At 46.1% G+C, this 18396-nt stretch overlaps 1 protein-coding gene across 5 annotated transcripts in view; it reads left to right on the top strand.

The window, feature by feature from the left end:
* JMJD1C (jumonji domain containing 1C) overlaps positions 1–16061 on the top strand; it is a 349289-nt gene extending 333228 nt beyond the window's left edge. For all 5 annotated transcript variants that reach the window (XM_034776021.1, XM_034776020.1, XM_034776022.1 and 2 more), the window contains 2 exons: positions 14626–14757; positions 15147–16061. In XM_034776021.1, the coding sequence (XP_034631912.1) occupies positions 14626–14757; positions 15147–15236 (222 nt within the window). In that variant the 3' untranslated portion in view covers positions 15237–16061. The remainder of the gene's footprint in view (positions 1–14625; positions 14758–15146) is intronic.
* The last annotated feature ends 2335 nt before the right edge of the window (positions 16062–18396 follow it).

Below are 18396 nucleotides of genomic sequence, written 5' to 3'. Positions count from 1 at the left end.
TCAGTTTCCTGACCCCGCTGTACATTGGCAGGAGCTGCCTACCAGTGCCCCTTCTGGTCCAAGGCTTTCCAGCTCTGAACCATTGGATATCAAGCCTAGGAACTTAGTAAGAGATGGGAGGAAGATATGATCAGACACACACCTCCTTCCCCGGTTGGAAATGGGATAAATCCCCTCCTAAAGCCACTAATAAAAGGAGCATCTCCCCTACCTTGTCCAAATTGGGTGAGACCTTGTACCATGGTAAGGGTGTCAAACCGAGTTCACCAACAAACTTCCACAGGAACTCAGGCCACAAATTCAGGCCCTCATCGAGGAGGGTAAACTAATAAGCAGACTTTCTGCAGGCTTTGCTAGATGCTGCAAGACGCTGCTTCCCATTCCATGGCAGCATTGGTTGTCATAAGGTGGACCTCATGGCTACAGTCTTCTGGGGTCCCAAGGAAGTGCAAGCTACTGTGGAGGACCTTCCGTTCAGGAGCAGCCATTCATTTAATGAGAAAACAGATGAGGCACTGGATACCTTCAGAATCCCAGGCTACCCTCTGTTCCATATGTATTTATGCCACAGTTCCTCAGAGGAAGTACTCTAGATCACCTGCATAGAAACAGCATCTCACTTAACAACTTTTCTGCTATCAGAGAGCATATGAACATTCCAGGAAGTGTCAGAGACTGTAGCATAGAAGATATCACGCCCTGCTGTTGTCAATCTCTCAGACCATTTTGACAGAACTAATGAGAGCCGCCAGCCAGCCTTCACTCTGACTGACACCCCCGTTGGTGGCTTCCTGACCTGATTCTTCCAGTATGGCATTATGTCACCTCAGATGGATGGGTCATAGAGATCATCTCCGCTTGCTACTCTACAGTTTCTTTCCCCTCCCCGTTCCTCCTCCGGACCCCTTTTAGGAGAGGATCTTCAGGAAGTGGACGCCCCTTTACAGCTAAGAGCTTATAGAACCCATACCCTCTCAGCATAAGGGGAAGGGGTTTTATTCCGGGAACGTCCTCATCACTAAAAATAAAGGGGTCTGGAGGCCCATGAAGCTGAATGTCTTCATATGCCTTTCAAAATTCAGGATGTCCAGCCTGGCTGCTATAATTCCCTCCCTAAACAAAGGCGATTGGTTTTCAGCTCTGTTTGAACGACGCTTATTTCCATGTAGACATTCATCCTATGCACAGGAGGCCCAGATGATTATTGGTACAATCCTTCCCTTTAGGCTCTCGACAGTTCTAGAGTTTTTAATGAGGTGCTGTCAATAATAGTGATATACCTGTGCTTCCAAGGCAGCCCAATTTTTCATTAGCTTGATGACTGGCTGCTCATGGGCTTGTCATGTCAGGAAGTACAACCATCGATCCTTTGCCCACCCAGCTTCTTTTGAACCTTTGAACTTCTAGTAAACCTAGAAAAGTCCAATGTAGTTCCAATGCAAGTTATAAAATTTATCAGAGCATCTCTGAATTCAGCTTTAGCCAGAGCTTATCTACCAGAGGACGTAGTCCACATGATGCCTAACATTATTACTCAGCATCGGATGTGTCCTCACATTACAGTCGGATCTGGCCTGATCCTAATAGGCGTCATGGCCTTCTGCCCCAATGTTACGCCATTTGCAAAGTTCCCTCTCTGGTGCCCCAGGCATGGTTGAGGACAGTCTATTCTCTGAGCAGAGACAATCTGGACAAACAAGTCTCAATTCCCGAAGGTATTCATTCCCCTTCCACCCACGAAGAAGCTGATTATGGATGCCTCCCTAATGGGTTGGGGAATGCACCTGAATGATCACATGGCTCAAGGCTCTGGTCCCAACAAGAATCCACACTTTACATCAACCTCCTCAAACTGGGGGATCTTCACTAGGTTTGCAGAAAGTTGCTGTTCCTCATCCATGCCCAGCCCATTCAGATAATGTAGGAAAACATGACCACAGTCTACTACATAAGCAGAAGAGTGAGGTTTCTGGCCCTTTAGGTAGAAGTAGTCAAACTCTGGAACCAGTGTATCTGTCATCAAATCACCCACTCAGTGGTGCACTTCCCAGAAGTAATGAATACCTTGGCAGACAGCCTCAGCAGGCACTTCCATAAAGATCACAAGTAGGAACTGCACAACTCGGTAGTACAAAACGTATTCCGACAGTGGGGTTTCCCATCATGGTATCTTCGTGTCCCAGGACAACGAGAAATACCCACTTTACTGTTCACAAGCAGCTTTGGGACAGTGTTACAGACGGGACACTTTCCTAGTTCAGTGGTGAACTGCTGATGTATACCTTCCCACCAAATAACCCTTTTGACCCGAGTCTTGAAGAAAATCAAGCAGGACAGAATGCTGATGATTTTTGAGACATCCTGCTGGCTGAAGCAGTTCTGGTTCACCAACATCCTCCAGATGTAACCATTTCCATGCATACAGATTCAGCTATTTCCGAACCTGCTAACACAGAACAGAGGCAGGATCAACCCCACTATCTCTCCACCTGACAGCCTGAAATTTGGATGGATGCCGAGCTTTGAGAAATCATGTTCCAAGGAAATACCGTCCATCCTCAATAATATCAGGAAATGCTCTATGAGAAAATGCTTTGTGGTTAAATGGAAGAGATTTTTTCTTTCTGATGCCAATTTTGTTGCAAGCCACCAGAGAATTTGGACACCTCTATCATCTTAGACCACTTTCTTTCCTGGAAGAAGTTGAGCATATCTCTGTTACCTGCGTGTGCATTTGGCAGCAATTAATGCCCTCCATTCCCCTGGTTGACAGCTACTTTGTCTTCACCCATCCTATTGACCATAAGGCTCCTGAAAGGCCTTATTAGAACCTACCCCCAGTAGTGAAACTAATGCCAACTTGGGATCTCAATCTGGTTTTGTCAGCGCTTATGAATCCTCCATTTGAACTGTTTTCAGCCTGCTTCCTTCTTCACCTGTCTATTAAAGTAGTCTTCATGACTGCAATCACTTCCTCCAGAAGAGTGGGTGAGCTAGGGGCCTTTATGGTGGACACTCCCTATACAGTGTTCCATCAGGATGCGGTCTCTCTGAGATTATACCCCACGCTGATTACAAAGTTTCCCTCTGAATTCTACCTGTCTTCTACTTGAAACCTTGCGCCACCAGGGAAGACAGAACGCTTCATTCTCTGGGTGTCCATTGAGCCTCAGCTTTCTACCTACAAAGGACACAACCCTTCAGGAAGTCTCCCAAGACTCTTCATTTCCATTCATTGAGTAGACGAAGGGGGAATCAATCTCCTCGCAGAGGCTTTCCAGATAGATTGCTGGTTGCATCTGCCTTTGCTATGATCTTGCAGGGGCTACTCTTCATCAGAATGTGAGGGCTTACTCAACCAGAGCCTAGGCTGCTTCCATGATTATTCTTCAGGATGTTCTTCTCCTGGAGATCTGTAGAGCAGCAATATGGAGCTTTGGGTATACCTTCACCATAACTCAAAGAAGAAAGAAAGGTTCTTACCTTACAGTAATTGGAGTTCTTCCAGAAATGTGGTTTCTATGTATATTCCACTATCCACCCTCCTTCCTCTCTGCTGCAAATCCTTTCTTAACAGAAATTCCTGGTAGAGAAGGAACTGGAGATGTGGTTAGTCTGTGCCTCCCCATATGCCCTCGGTTCAGATTATAAAGAGGTGCAGGTAAAGACCAACAGACACTGATAGGAAGAATGTTCTAGTCTCAAGCACATGGAGTACATGTGTACCCCCAGTGGAACCACACGTCTTGAAGAACTCCAGTTACTGTAAGGTAAGTAACCTTTCTTTCACGCTGGTTAAGAGGGATTGCAGGCCTCAGGCCTTTGAACCTTCTCATGCAACTTCCTCCAAGGCGTTCATTCCACCTATTCTAAGATGCTGGACCTTTCTGATCCAAGGTGTACAAACAACTACCGAACCTCTTTCCCCAGAGAGAGAGCAGAAAGATGTTTCTTCTTCGAGTGATTGTTCACGTCCATTACACATTAGGTGTGCGCGCGCCGCGTGCACGGACGTCGGAAACTTTTTCCCTTAGCGGCTCCAGGCGGGCCAGCGGGGCCCCCACCTTCCCGCCAGAGCGGCGCCCCGCTCCAGGGTATATATATCCCTGCCGACCCGACCCCTCCAATTCCTTCTTACCGTCCGTGGCGGCGTTGGAACAACTCTGTCTCTCGTCTGAGAGTGTCCCTTAGCAATAGTCATTAGAGTTATCTAGCAGTTATCAGTTAGTTATAAGATAGTGTTTACTCAGTAGTTAACGGCTCATTAGAGTACTTAAAGCTCCTGCTGGGGTTGTTTGTTCAGCCCCGGCACCGGCCCCGGGTGGTGGGGTATGCCACACGCCCAGGGTTTCAAGGCCTGTGCCACGTGCCGCAGGCCTATGCCATTGAGCGACCCCCACGCTTCGTGTCTGCGTTGCCTGGGGGAAGCTCACCAGAAAGAGCACTGCAAAATCTGCAAGGCTTTTAAGCCCAGAACTAAAAAAGAGAGGGACTTTCGCCTTAAGCAGCTGCTCATGGAGACGGCGTTACAGCCCTCCACTTCGATGGCACCGTCTGCCTCCGTGCAGAGCGCACCGGCTTCGGTGCGGGAACCGGCGCCGACGGGTCGCTCGAAGACCGCGGCACCGACCCAGCGGGGAAGGGCACGACGCCGATCGTCTTCGCCGGCGAAAGTGAAGGGCCAACCTAAGGCCCGCGGTCGCTCCCCGCATAAGAAGGCGGCACCGGTAAAGACCTCGAGTGCCCCTAAGGCCGACACGGCCTCATCAAGGACCCCGGTAGTGGCTCCGGCGCCGAAGGGCCCGTCGAGCCCCGGGATGAGCGCGTCGAGCGACAATGAAGAGCTAGAGGAACTTGTGGAACAGCTGCCTCTCCGGACACGTTTGAGGCAGCTAAGGACCTCATCGCCTTGTCCGTTGAGGCCCCAGTACGCGCTGAAGGCGCCCCGCCTATGCTGCCGCGCAGAGGCAAGCCGGCGATGGTGCACCCGTCACGGTCGCCGTCTCGGCACCGTTCCAGGGACCGGTCACGGTCGAGCTCTGCCTCGGTGGACTCCCGGTTGCCCCCGGCGCAAGAAGCACCGCAGCAGTCGGGCTTCAGCAAACGATCGGCACCGACTCAGCAACCGAGCACGAGTCGGCACCGCGAAGCATTGGCGGCTCGTTACCCAAGGCCGACCAGCCATAGCTGTTCCCGGTCCCGTGATCACCGGTACCGTTCCAGGTCGACGAGGCGCCATTCCAGGTCCTGGTCGCGAAGGCGCTACTCTCCAAGATCGGACCAGCACCGTCCTACGGCTCCACCGTGGCCTTCCAGGTCACCGTCCGTGGTCTCGGGGACTGACTCAGACCGATACGGTGGGGTTGCCCGTAGGTCAAAGGCCAGCAGGGACTACGGACAGTCACAATGGGGCCAGCCGAGCCAATGGCCATTCTGGACACCCTGGGCCTACCACCAACAAGGGCCCCCATCCGGGTACCGATCCCGCTCCCCGCGGCACCGTCCGCCATCGTATAGGGAGGCAACGGTCTCTAGACCACCGGAGCGGGAAGGAGGGGACTCGGCACTGAGTACGGTACCGTCCCAATCCCACGCGGCGGGTCAGGCCGCAGAGGAGCAACTGGCTGAGGCCGGATTGCAGGATACTGAGGATGGGCAGAAGGCCCCGACCTCTTCCTCCTCGCCAGATGAGGCAGTTGCGGGCACATTGGTGTCTGGCCCTCCCCCGATTGACCATCGGGCACATCAAGACCTGCTTCGCCGGGTAGCCCTCAATCTGGGTTTGCAGGCGGAGGAGACCGTGGAGCAGGACGACCCCATGGTCGATATCCTGAGCCCAGAGGGCCCCTCCAGAGTTGCTCTCCCGATTATGCGGACAGTACAGTCCAACTATAAGACGGTGTGGCAAACACTGGCCTCCAGTGCGCCAACTGCAAAAGGCGTGGAGAGAAAATACTTCGCCCCATCTAGAGGGTTTGACTTCCTCTTTCTACATCCGTCCCCCTGTTCGCTGGTGGTCTCGGCGGTAAACGAGAAAGAGCGGCATGGCCAGCAAGCTCCTGCCCCCAAGGGCAAGGAAGCTAAGAGATTGGACTTATTCGGGAGGAAAGTCTATTCATCGGGAGGCCTTCAGCTGAGGATCGCCAATCAGCAGGCGATTCTAAACAGGCACAATTTTAACTCCTGGGCATCAGTCGCCAAGTTTAAGGACTACCTCCCACCTGACGCTCATCAGGAGTTCACGGCCCTGGTAGAGGAGGGAATGGCAGTGGCCAAGACCTCTTTACAGGCCGCTCTAGACTCAGCCGACGCTGCGGCTAGAACAATTGCGTCGGGAGTCGTGATGAGGCGTTCGGCGTGGTTGCAGGCTTCAGGTCTCCCGCCGGAGGTACAGACCATGCTGCAGGACCTCCCGTTTGAAGGTTCGGGCTTGTTTTCCGACGAGACAGACGCCAGGCTGCATAGCCTTAAGGACTCACGAGCGACCCTTAAGTCATTGGGTATGCACACGCCGGTGACGCAGCGTAAGCCCTTCAAACCCCAGCCGCCGCAAAGGCATTACCACCCATGGCCCCGACATGAGCCTTACCGCCGTCGAGGCAGGGATAATAGGCGGAGACGAAACAATACGCCTAACCAGGGCCAGAATCATGGCCAGGGCAAGCCACAGCCGGGAAATAAACCAGGCTTTTGAAGCTACGCCCGAGGACAGCGTACCACTTCCTATACCGGATCCTCCTTTGGGTTTCAAGGACCGTCTGTCCCGTTTTTACCGGGCCTGGTCGCGCATAACATCGGACCGCTGGGTCCTGCGCACAGTGAAGGCGGGTTATACCCTCCAGTTTTCCTCGCCCCCTCCCTGCCATCCCCCTTCCCCGTCCCTCTTCAGGGACCCTTCTCACGAGCAACTCCTCATACAGGAGGTACAGACCCTTCTCGCTGCAGGAGCAGTAGAAGAGGTCCCTCTGGACCTAAGGGGAAAAGGATTCTATTCCAGATACTTCCTGATTCCCAAGGCAAAAGGGGGCCTCCGTCCTATCTTGGACCTGCGTGATCTAAACAGGTTCCTGATCAAAGCGCGCTTCCGTATGGTCTCCCTTGGAACTATTATTCCATCCCTGGATCCAGGGGATTGGTATGCTGCCCTCGATATGAAAGATGCCTATTTTCACATCGCAATCAATCCGGCCCACAGGCATTTTCTGCGCTTCATCATCGGCCAGCGCCATTTCCAATTTACGGTCCTGCCCTTCGGCCTGGCGTCAGCACCACGGGTGTTTACGAAGTGCATGTCCGTGGTAGCAGCCTTCCTTAGAAAAAGAAGGATGCGTATCTTCCCGTACCTGGACGATCGGCTACTCGCGGGCAGGTCGGAGGCCGAAGTCCGATCTCACGTAAAGCTGGCCTTGCAGACGTTCGACAAGCTCGGCCTCCGGGTCAACGTGCCGAAATCCACGTTAGTCCCCACACAGAGGCTGGACTTCATAGGTGCTACCCTGGACTCGGTAACCGCGCAAGCGAGTTTACCAGAGGCTCGGTTCATGTCAATTCATGGGGCCGTAAGCTCGGTCCAAAAATTTCCCACGACAACGGCAAGCTGTTGCATGCAGCTTCTGGGGCATATGGCAGCTTGCACACACGTGGTCAGACATGCCCGGCTGAGGCTACGGCCTTTACAGTTGTGGTTCGCCCACACGCATCGCCCCAACAGAGACCCATTGGATCAAGTAGTCACGATCCCGAACCAGGTGCTCAGCTCGCTACGCTGGTGGCTCGATCGCCAGCAGGTATGCGAGGAGATCCCCTTTGCTGCCCCACAACCCACTCTGACGTTAGTGACAGATGCATCAGACATGGGTTGGGGGGCGCACCTGGGGGAACTGCGGACCCAAGGGCTGTGGTCCAGAGAGGACAAGCTGCTTCACATCAATCTGAAGGAGCTAAGAGCGGTTCGCCTCGCCTGCCAGACCTTCCACGCCTTCCTAAAAGGTCACAGCTACAACACTACCGCCATGTTCTATATAAACAAGCAGGGCGGGTCCCGGTCTTCTCCCCTCTGTCACGAGGCACTCCAATTATGGAACTTCTGTATAGCCCATGCGATACACCTCATCGCGACGTATCTTCCGGGAATTCAAAACGGCTTAGCAGACTGCCTCAGCCGATCCTACCGAATGCACGAATGGACGCTGAGAGGAGACGTCCTGCATTCGATCTTCCGGAGGTGGGGTTTTCCCCGGGTGGATCTATTCGCCACCAGGGACAACAGCCAATGCCCTCAGTTCTGCTCGTTCCAGAACCTCAGCCCGGGATCATTAGCGGATGCTTTCATGATCCCATGGGGAGGGAGCCTAAAATATGCCTTCCCTCCATTTCCACTTATACACAAGGTTCTTCTCAAGACCCGCAGGGACAGGGCAACTATCATACTTATTGCCCCGGCCTGGCCTCGCCAGCATTGGTTCACGTCCCTGCTGGAACTGTCCATAGCCGATCCAATCACCCTTCCCCTCCATCGCGACCTAGTCACACAAGACAAAGGTCGCCTACTCCACCCGAACCTGTCTTCGCTTCATCTCACGGCATGGTATCTCTCTGGCTGAGCGATGCAGAACACAGGTGCTCTCACCAGGTTCAGCAAATCCTCCTTAATAGTAGGAAGTCCTCTACAAGGGCAACATACCTGGCGAAGTGGAAAAGGTTCTCCCACTGGTGTGAGCCTCAACGCATACAACCTTTACAGGCCTCAGTTCCGTCCATCTTGGACTACCTACTGCACCTCAAGAATCAAGGGCTTGCGCCCGCCTCAATTAGAGTTCACTTAGCCGCTATTTCGGCTTTCCATCCGGGAGAGTTGGGAGTGTCAGTATTCTCCAATCCCACAGTGGCCCGATTCCTCAAGGGGCTGGAAAGGGTGTTTCCCTACTCACGCCCGCCGGTTCCGACGTGGTCTCTGAACCTAGTCCTAAATAGACTCATGAGTCCTCCCTTTGAGCCCCTGGCCACTTGCTCCCTCACGCACCTCTCGTGGAAGGTGGCGTTTCTCGTGGCCATCACGTCGGCCAGAAGGGTATCGGAATTGAAGGCCCTCTCGTCGGAACCACCCTATACGGTGTTCCATAAAGATAAGGTGCAACTTAGGCCGCACCCCAAATTCCTCCCAAAGGTGGTATCACAGTTTCACATGGGGCAAGACATTTGCCTACCGGTGTTTTTTCCTAAACCCCATACGGACCCTCACCACCGCAGCCTACATACCCTGGATGTCCGAAGGGCGTTGGCATTTTACCTGGAGCGGACCAGGTCGTTCCGCAGAACACCCCAGCTGTTCATTCCGATTGCGGAACGTATGAAAGGCTTGCCTATCTCGACACAGCGCTTGTCGGCATGGATTGTGCATTGTATACGCACTTGTTATGAGCTCGCCAATGTTCCGGCCCCGGAGATCCGGGCCCATTCGACTAGAGCCCAAGCGTCCTCAATGGCCTACTTGGCGCAGGTCCCGATCCAGGAGATCTGTAAGGCAGCCACCTGGTCGTCCATACATACGTTCACAGCCCACTACGCGATCCATCATCAGACCAGAGAGGACGCGATGGTTGGTCGGGCTGTGTTACAGTCAGTTGTACCTTGACTCCTACCCACCTCCAATGGTAAGCTTGGGAATCACCTAATGTGTAATGGACATGAACAATCACTCGAAGAAGAAAGAACGGTTACTTACCTTCTGTAACTGTTGTTCTTCGAGATGTGTTGTTCACGTCCATTACACTTCCCACCCTCCTTCCCCTCTGTCGGAGTCTCCGGCAAGAAGGAACCGGAGGGGTCGGGTCGGCAGGGATATATATACCCTGGAGCGGGGCGCCGCTCTGGCGGGAAGGTGGGGGCCCCGCCGGCCCGACGGGAGCCGCTAAGGGAAAAAGTTTCCGACGTCCGTGCACGCGGCGCGCGCACACCTAATGTGTAATGGACGTGAACAACACATCTCGAAGAACAACAGTTACAGAAGGTAAGTAACCGTTCTTTACCAATGTACAGTGACCTGAAGGACTTTATTAAAAAGTAATCTGATATCAAACTTCCCAGAATGTATCTGCTGGCTGTTTCAGTTCCTCAAAGAATGATCAAAAGCATTGAATGCAATACACAAGGTGAACTTGGCTGTCATTCTAGTGATTTAAAAAGGAAAAAAAAATCTGTTCTACTAGATTGGATGGTAGCCCAGGAGAATCTGTGAGACTGCAAACTTGAATGTATTTCTAAGGGAACTATGAATTGCTTGTCAAGTGCACCTCTATATGGTCATACATTACTATATTGTACTAAGAGCTTTTAAGGTCTAGAGTGATTGGCCACAGAGCTGCTTCCCAAACGATACTGAAAGATGAATATCTCTGGTATGTATTTGATGTTTCCTTGGATCCGTTGTCCTTACAGGCAAAATAGAGGGCAAGAATGTGGTTGGATTATGGACAGAGAAAGCTAATTCTGAAGTCAAGTGAGGCCTCATTAGTCTGCCGAAGTTGGAAGAAGAGAACTAGATGCTAGAAGAGCAGGCATGAGTATGCCTCCCCTTCAGGGATGTAATCTGTCACTTTTTGGTTAAATGGAAAATTGAATAACTGATTTGTTCTCTTGATAGTGATTAGTGGGTATCACGCAGAAATACATTCTGTACAAGAAAGCAATTTGTGACTTTCCCAATTGCATCAGACTCAAACAGAAGAGTTTGTTTTTGGCTGGCAGACACATAAACACATAAACCACTAGACTGTCACAGAAGAAAAAAAAATTCAAGACATCTATTCTCTCCTCTTGGAGGGAAGCTTGTCAGGTTCTCTACCCCAAGGATCAAAAGTAAGGTTTAAGACACTTCCAAGATATTGTAATGAGCTAGGTGAAAACTTATTATGGATTGAGGTAAAGCTCCACTGACATTGATAGGTGTGAACTCACCCTTCAGTTAACAAGTGTAAGTATAAACCCCCACCTAGGTAAAAGTAGTGTGTGAATTCATCCAGGAGCTTTAGCTAGGCATTGTTTTGGGTAGGGATGTATGAGGATGGGGGACGGGAGGGGAGAGGAGGCAGGAAAGCAAACAAAAAACACTATTTTAAAAGATGGAGACAGCCTGAAGGAGCAGCTGAAAGCACAGTGGGTGACCCTGGAAGAAAGCTGGGGGGAGAGGTTTTTGGGTCAGGGCTGCAGGCTGAAAAGGATGCTCTTGGTGCTATGAGCAAAAGAAGCTATTTCCTGCCATTTAAGTACTTCTGCATTCAAAGATACAGGACTTAGTACATTCTTTGTAAAGAAACAAAACTGTGTCAAAGAAATACCTGACTGTCACCTATTCTCCTCAACTGGAACAACCTAGTAGACACCAAATTTTATGCTAGCCATTCAGGTCAAAACGGACAATATGTTGGTTTTGCCAAAGGACCTTGTAATCTATTCTGGGACCCATGGCCGTCCATGATTTCTAGAACCTTAACTTTGAATTTTTGATTTTCAAACTAGTCTTGTGTTCTAACCCAGTTCTCTTTTTAAGATATAAATGTTCCCAACATTAACTTTGTTTTAATAAAGTTTTTGATTGCAAATTGTAGTTTATAGCACTCAGTTTCTCAGAAATAAACACCAAAATAAAACTAACAGAAACTGATCACTTCAAATATTTACATCTAAATAATAAGATCACTAAATACACATGTAATGCAGCTGAAATGTAAATGAATAAAATAGGAACTGTCAAAAATCCATAGGTATTACCGGAAAAACTGTTTTATAAGGTATGAAGCATATAATTGACATCAAACTAAACGGAGTGCATCAGCACCACCACATTCAGTATGTGTATTTCAGAGCTAAAAATAAGCGTGGCCTACTGTTGTCACCTTTAACCCCTTGACATAAATTCCAAACAGTTGCTTTTGAGATAGAGATATTCCAACTCCTGGCATCTAGGAGTTAATAAGACAGTATTTATGATGGATAGATTCTGGGAATCTTTTTCTCCAAGTGACAAGTTCCTATGAAAGGGATGTGTGGCAGAAAATGGAAGAACTATGTTCTTGTTCTTTAATACATGTGTTTAAAAAAAAAAAAAACTCTTTCTACATAGATATGTAAATATTGACCTTAAAGTACCTTCACCTATTTTCTATATAAAAAACACATTTAAAAGAATAACACTGAGTCTTAACAAGTATGAGTGCCATATTACGGTCTGATAAGATTTCATTATTTTTGCATAGATATCATGATATATCAATAATTAAAACTAAACTACAGTTGTCAGAATATATTTGGTGATACATTATCCTTTTCATTGTTTTTCACTTGCTAATTGACAGTGATTTGAAACTACTGCTGATTACAGTAATATAAATATCGTGGCTTGTAAGATGTATGAAAAATTGTTTTTTAGAGGTTTTCTTCTACATGATATATTTCCTACACTTTACTTTTTTATACTGAAGTATAGATTAGAGAAGTCTCGATAAAGTAAAATTGTAATTGTTAACTAATATTAGCACAATGATAACTGTTTCTGTATCTGTTACTAATTTTTAAAATGTATTGAAAGTTGTCATTAAAAGATAATGGTGAAATACTTGACTTAGTGATTTAAGTATGTCCGTTGAGATTAAATACATAATTTAAATTGCCTTTTTATAACAGGACAAGTAATTATATAATCTAACAAACTCCTCAAAATATGTTGATTTAAGAGCATAATGGCATATTAGAATCAGAGACTCATAGACCTTGAGAGGTCATCTAATCCAGTTCCCTGCACTCATGGCAGGACTAAAGATTATCTAGATCATCCCTGACAGGTGTTTGTCTAACCTCTTAAAAACCTTCAATGATGGAGATTCCACAGCCTCCTTGAACAATTTATTCCAGTGCTTAACTACCCTGACAGGAAGTTTTTCCTAATGTCCAACCTAAACCGCTCTTGCTCCAGTTTAAGCCCATTGCTTCTTGTCCTATCCTCAGAGGTTAAGGAGAACAGTTTTTCTCCCTTTTTGTAGTAACAGCCTTTTATGTACTTGAAAACTGTTATGCCCCTTCTCAGTCTTCTCTTCTCCAAACTAAACCAACCCGGTTCTTTCAGTCTTCCTCATAGGTCATGTTTTCTAGACTTTCAATATCTTTTGTTGTTCTTCTCTGGACTTTCTCCAATTGGGCTACATCTTTCCTGAAATGTGGTGCCCAGAACTGGATACAATATTCCAGTTGAGGCCTAATCAACGTGGTGTAGTAAATGGAATTTTTTTTTTTTTTTTTTGCTTTTTTTGTTATAGTGTTAAACCGTTGACTCATATTTAGCTTATGATCCCCTATAACCTCCAGATCCGTTTCTGCAGTCCTCCTTCCTAGGCAGTCATTTCCCATTTTGTATGTAATGTAACATGCTTATAGAGAATGATGTCCCAGAGATGACTTGGTAAATACACATGAGAAAGGAATTGCTATTCATGTATGGTCCCTACAGCTAAGAGCTAGAAGCTATGTGTATGTCAACTGCACAGGGGATGATCTGTACAGGAGACCGCTTTCTCTGTAAGGACAGAGAAACAGACATCTATGGCCAGGAGTTGGGATGGGGAACTCCTGATCCTTCACACACCAACTCCCTATCTAGGATCACTTTCTCCTTACTCTCCCTAATTTTGGGGGTTGAGCTCCACTGGCTCAGCTTCCCAATTATTGGAACTCTGGTAGGGTGTATTACCCTTCACGATTACAGTCTGATGCATCAGTAGCAGTAACAGCCCTTCTTTATCTCCCTGGCTCTTCTCTGTTTTAGATATGTCTGCTAAGGAGAGGAACTTTCATCTGTATGACTTCTTTAAATATCTGGACCTAATGATTGCCTAGATCAATTTGTTGATTTTGCTAGATACTGTGTTAAGCTTATGGGAAGCCCTGTACGTCTTTCATAACTATTTGTCTGGGGATGGGAGGGGGAAATGTTTGAGAGGTCAGTGGGTTCAGAGATGATTGTAATAGGTAGAGCAGGGGAAGTTAAGAAGTTTGATGGGGTTGGAGACACTTGGCACTCAGGTACATGGGATTTTGGAACTTGGGAAAGGGGAGTTGTTCACTTGTCACTGGGAAGAATGTGTGAACTGGGGAGGGGTTTGGGAGCGAAGACAGTCAAGGTCACAGAACAGGTTTTTGAGAAGGGAATTGGAAGATGGAGCCTAGAAGATGGATTGAATTAATGAGGAAGTAGCTGGCTGCATGCCAGGGAAAGGAAGAGAAGGGCTGGGCGTGCACTTGGATTGTGGCTAGTGTCCTTCAATAACATGCCAGCTTAGGAGCACAAGCCTGAACAATGTTAGGATTTTAGAAAAGAGTCTCATCCTTGTGGAGTCTATTGCTGCACAACTGACACATGACTTGTGACAACAGATAAGAGATTTTAAAATGTTCAATAAATGTCAGTTTAATATACTTCATTACTGCTAACTTAAAAAGTAAAAAGATTCCCAGTCTGATAGTTACTTGGTTTGAAAGATCTGGAGCCTATACTTCACTTTTTATGAATTTAAAAAAAAAAATACAGATTTTAATTTTTTTTTTTTTTTTTTTTTTTTTTTTTTTTTTGGACAGGTGCAAAATTTTCACAGCTGCATTCAAGTAACTGAAGACTTTGTGTCTCCAGAACATCTTGTACAGTCATTTCACTTAACACAGGAACTGAGGCTGTCAAAAGAAGAAATCAATTATGATGATAAAATGCAGGTAAGAAATGAATTCTCAACTAGAACTTGTTCTGAAGGCACCGCATGCTCTGATTCTGATTGAAATATGCAACTGTGTGTGTGGTCATTTTCTAGTTGTTGTTCACACATAATAACAACGATAATCAGTGTGCCTGTTTGGTCCCCATGAGTCTGAGGGAGACGATGTGAATGCAACGGTGTAAATGACTTTCAGTTGATCGCTGTTTTGGTATTTCACAGTGTGTTTAAAATATCAAGGTGTTTACTTTTGGACTAATATTTTTAACTTAATCTTTTTTCCATCCACTAAGCCTAGGGCTCAGTTCTAAACCTAGTTACATACCATGCATTAATAGTGGCTTTTTTTATCACTTGTATCTTACTGAAGTGTGTCTTATACTTCTGCAGGTTAAAAATATCTTGTATCATGCAGTTAAGGAAATGGTGAGAGCTTTGAAGATTAATGAAAATGAAATGGAAGATGTGGAAGAAAACTAAAGCGCTCGCTGCTTTTTTATGTTAAAACATCAGATGGAGGTTATTTTTTCAATTATATGATGAACAGTATGCACACTAATTTAAGCTTCACAAACCATCAGTGCCAAGAAAACATAGTCATCGTATTTACTTGTTACCGACACTGCAACAGTATAGCGTCATAGATCACAGCTACTGTGATTAAATGTTACTTATTAAAAAAAAATTAAGCAGCATTCTGCTGTATTGTATTATAATGTATATGAAGTTTGTGAAATGTCAAAGATTTAAGATGTATTTATTTTTTGAAAAAAAAACCCACAAAATTCTATGCTATATTGTTGATCAAATGTAAATGTGACTTGTACAGTTTGCTAAAATAACTCTGGTATTTTTCACTACATTGAGACAGTTACTGTGAGAGTAGGACACAAACACCAGCTATTGCCTGCATTTGGGACATTGCTGAATCCGCACAGCAGTCATGTCATTATCTGAAAATTACTGCCAAATAATTGTAAACTTTGTAAAATATAAAGTATATAAAGTAGATATTAAATACAGACACTTCAGTATTTTATTGAAGCTATTCAGTGTACAATTAAACATTTTCAAAAGGTGTAATTTATTTAAAAGATTGTCTCATTTTGGTAAAATTTATGTGAACTTTTAAAGCTAAATATTAAACTTAATATGCTCTGTAAATATATACATATATACATTCAATGATGTATTTTTTTAAAACATTGGCTTGCTTTAATTTGTTAAAAGTGCAAGTGTTACACACGCTTTGTACATTGAAGTTGAAAGGGGTTTTGCATTTTCCATTAAAATGACTTTATCAAATGTTGTCTCATTGTGTTTGTTTTTCATGTTTGTGGCACATTTGTGACAGACACACTTGTCTGAGTCATTCATGCCTTCACGGTGATTGCAGATGTCTCTGTTGTAAAGCTGCCTACTGTAAAAGATTGGAATGTTGTATGTTAATTAGTGTGCACCATTCACCCTCTGCCAGTTTTAATATGAAACTGCTAACAGACATGCTGGAGCACAGTTCAAGTGGCTGAGCCAAAGAAAGCTATCTAAGAATAAAAATAATTTAAACATTCCTTATGTTGTGTCTTCAATAACAAAGATTCTTTTGTTTTGAGGGGAAGGGAATTTCCATAGAACAAAAAAAAAGTTCTCTATTGCTTGTAAACGAAATGTATAAAGATTAGGTCAGTGATGAGGAACTTGTATGCTCATTATAAAAAAAAAATTGTGTATAATTCTCTAAAACTGAAAAAAAAAAAATTTGATATTTCTCTAGCTGGTGATATAGCCAAAATGTGATAGCAGTAGGTATGCCACAGCCAAATGAAAGAACATCTGTAACGAAGTGCTAGTATTGGAGATGGGGAGAGGTAGTGTTTAAATTGCATTAAAAAGTTGGATGATATACAAAACAATTTCAAGTTTTTTAGTGAAAAGAAAAATTATTTTAAAGGAACATGTTTTGAGTTTAAACTGGTTAGAAAAATTGCAATTGATTTTGCAGTTATTCAGAAATATTACTGGAATGAGTTGATATGCATTATCAGTTATGTCTTAAGTTTACCATAAGTTATATATTGCTTCTCCCTGGGTTCTGTACATAGCACAGAGGGATGGGAGCATTTGATAGCTAAACTATTTGTTGAAGATACAACAACCTGCTGAGCTCTGTTAGCTAAGCCATAGGAATGGTTTCTTTTCAGGAACAATTTGAGTAGAAATAATTTTTAATGGTAGCTAATATTTACTTTTAGGAGGTTAAACCTGGTGTAATTTGATCTTAACCCAAAAAATAACTCTTGTTGCATTGTTTCTTTGGCTGAAAAGATTTAACATTTTGGGAAGATTTTTGAGGCTTTGGGTTTGCAGTGTTGTTGCAGTTATTCTGGTCTTAAGTAAATAAGAAAAATAATTTTGTATGGAATACACCTTAACACTACACTACATGCATGCAGTTTTAGTGCAGAACATAGTCTTTTTACTAGAGTTGAAGTCACAGTACTCCTTGTATAGCCTCCAATTTTGATAGTTTTATCACAAAAGGGAGGAATATCATTTCATATGCTGATAGTCACAATACAAATATTTATGTGGATTATAATTGTTTTTGTGTGCACTGACAGACTCTTGAACTTTTCTTTCTCCAGAGATGCAGAAAGGAAGCCAAGGCTGAGAGATGTGTGGTGAAACTTGCCTGATGTATGATGATGCAGAAATCTCAGTCAGATCAGTAGCAAGGGTAGTCATTGTGCATCAGTCTTTGTGCCTATACTTCTCTGATTTGCCAACGGAAGTCAAAATTACAATAGAAACCTACCCATTGAAGGTCAGAAAATACTTAGTACCAAGTCCTTGAACTCTAGGATTCTAGGACCACTTTGCAATAGTTTGGTCTTTATATAGTCTGCCAAGCAATGTACTTTGAGCTTCAGGTACCATTTCCAAGGTGTTTAAGATGTTCCAGCCAAAGACCTTCCCAGAATTAGACACTGTTAAAGTTTCACACTGGTTTGCCCAAGATGTGCATATTATGTACGGTATGGATACGTGGAGTCAGTTATCTCAAAGAATCACAATTTATATGGTGGAGCGCACGGGACTTGCTCTTCCCCTGAAAGGAGCAGCCTGGGCCAATTCAGACCCACCCCCAGAATCCTCCCCTGGCTGCAGGAAGCTGCACACACACACACCCGCCCCCATCACTCAGTCACAGGAATAGGGGGTCACTGTATGGGGAGCTGCTCTGTCATTTGCACAATCCCTGTGCTTCTGGACCCTCACATACCCAGAATCCCCCACAAGCCCACCACACCTGAACCCCCATCCTGATAAGCTTCACCTCCTGGAGTTGGACGTCCCCACTGAACCCCACCCCCTTCACCTAGACCATCCCCTGGTGAGCCTGCCCCACTCCAACCCCCACCCTGGTGAGCCCCTTACACACAGATCTCCAACAAGCTGCACCTAGACCCTCACCCCATCAGCACCCAGACACCCCTGCTATGCCCCCTTCTGAGCCCCATCCCCCCTCACCTGGACTCCCTCTGCTGAACCCTAACCACCTTCACCTGGACCTCCCTGCAGAGTCCCATTGTCTCTGCACCTAGAACCCCCCCTCCACAAGCCTTTGTGCATTCAAATC

The sequence above is a fragment of the Trachemys scripta genome, chromosome 7 (genome assembly GCF_013100865.1).
Source record: "Trachemys scripta elegans isolate TJP31775 chromosome 7, CAS_Tse_1.0, whole genome shotgun sequence".
Lineage (NCBI taxonomy): Eukaryota > Metazoa > Chordata > Testudines > Emydidae > Trachemys > Trachemys scripta.
Note: the sequence above shows the minus strand (reverse complement) of the source record. Positions and strands in the feature narration are given on the sequence as shown.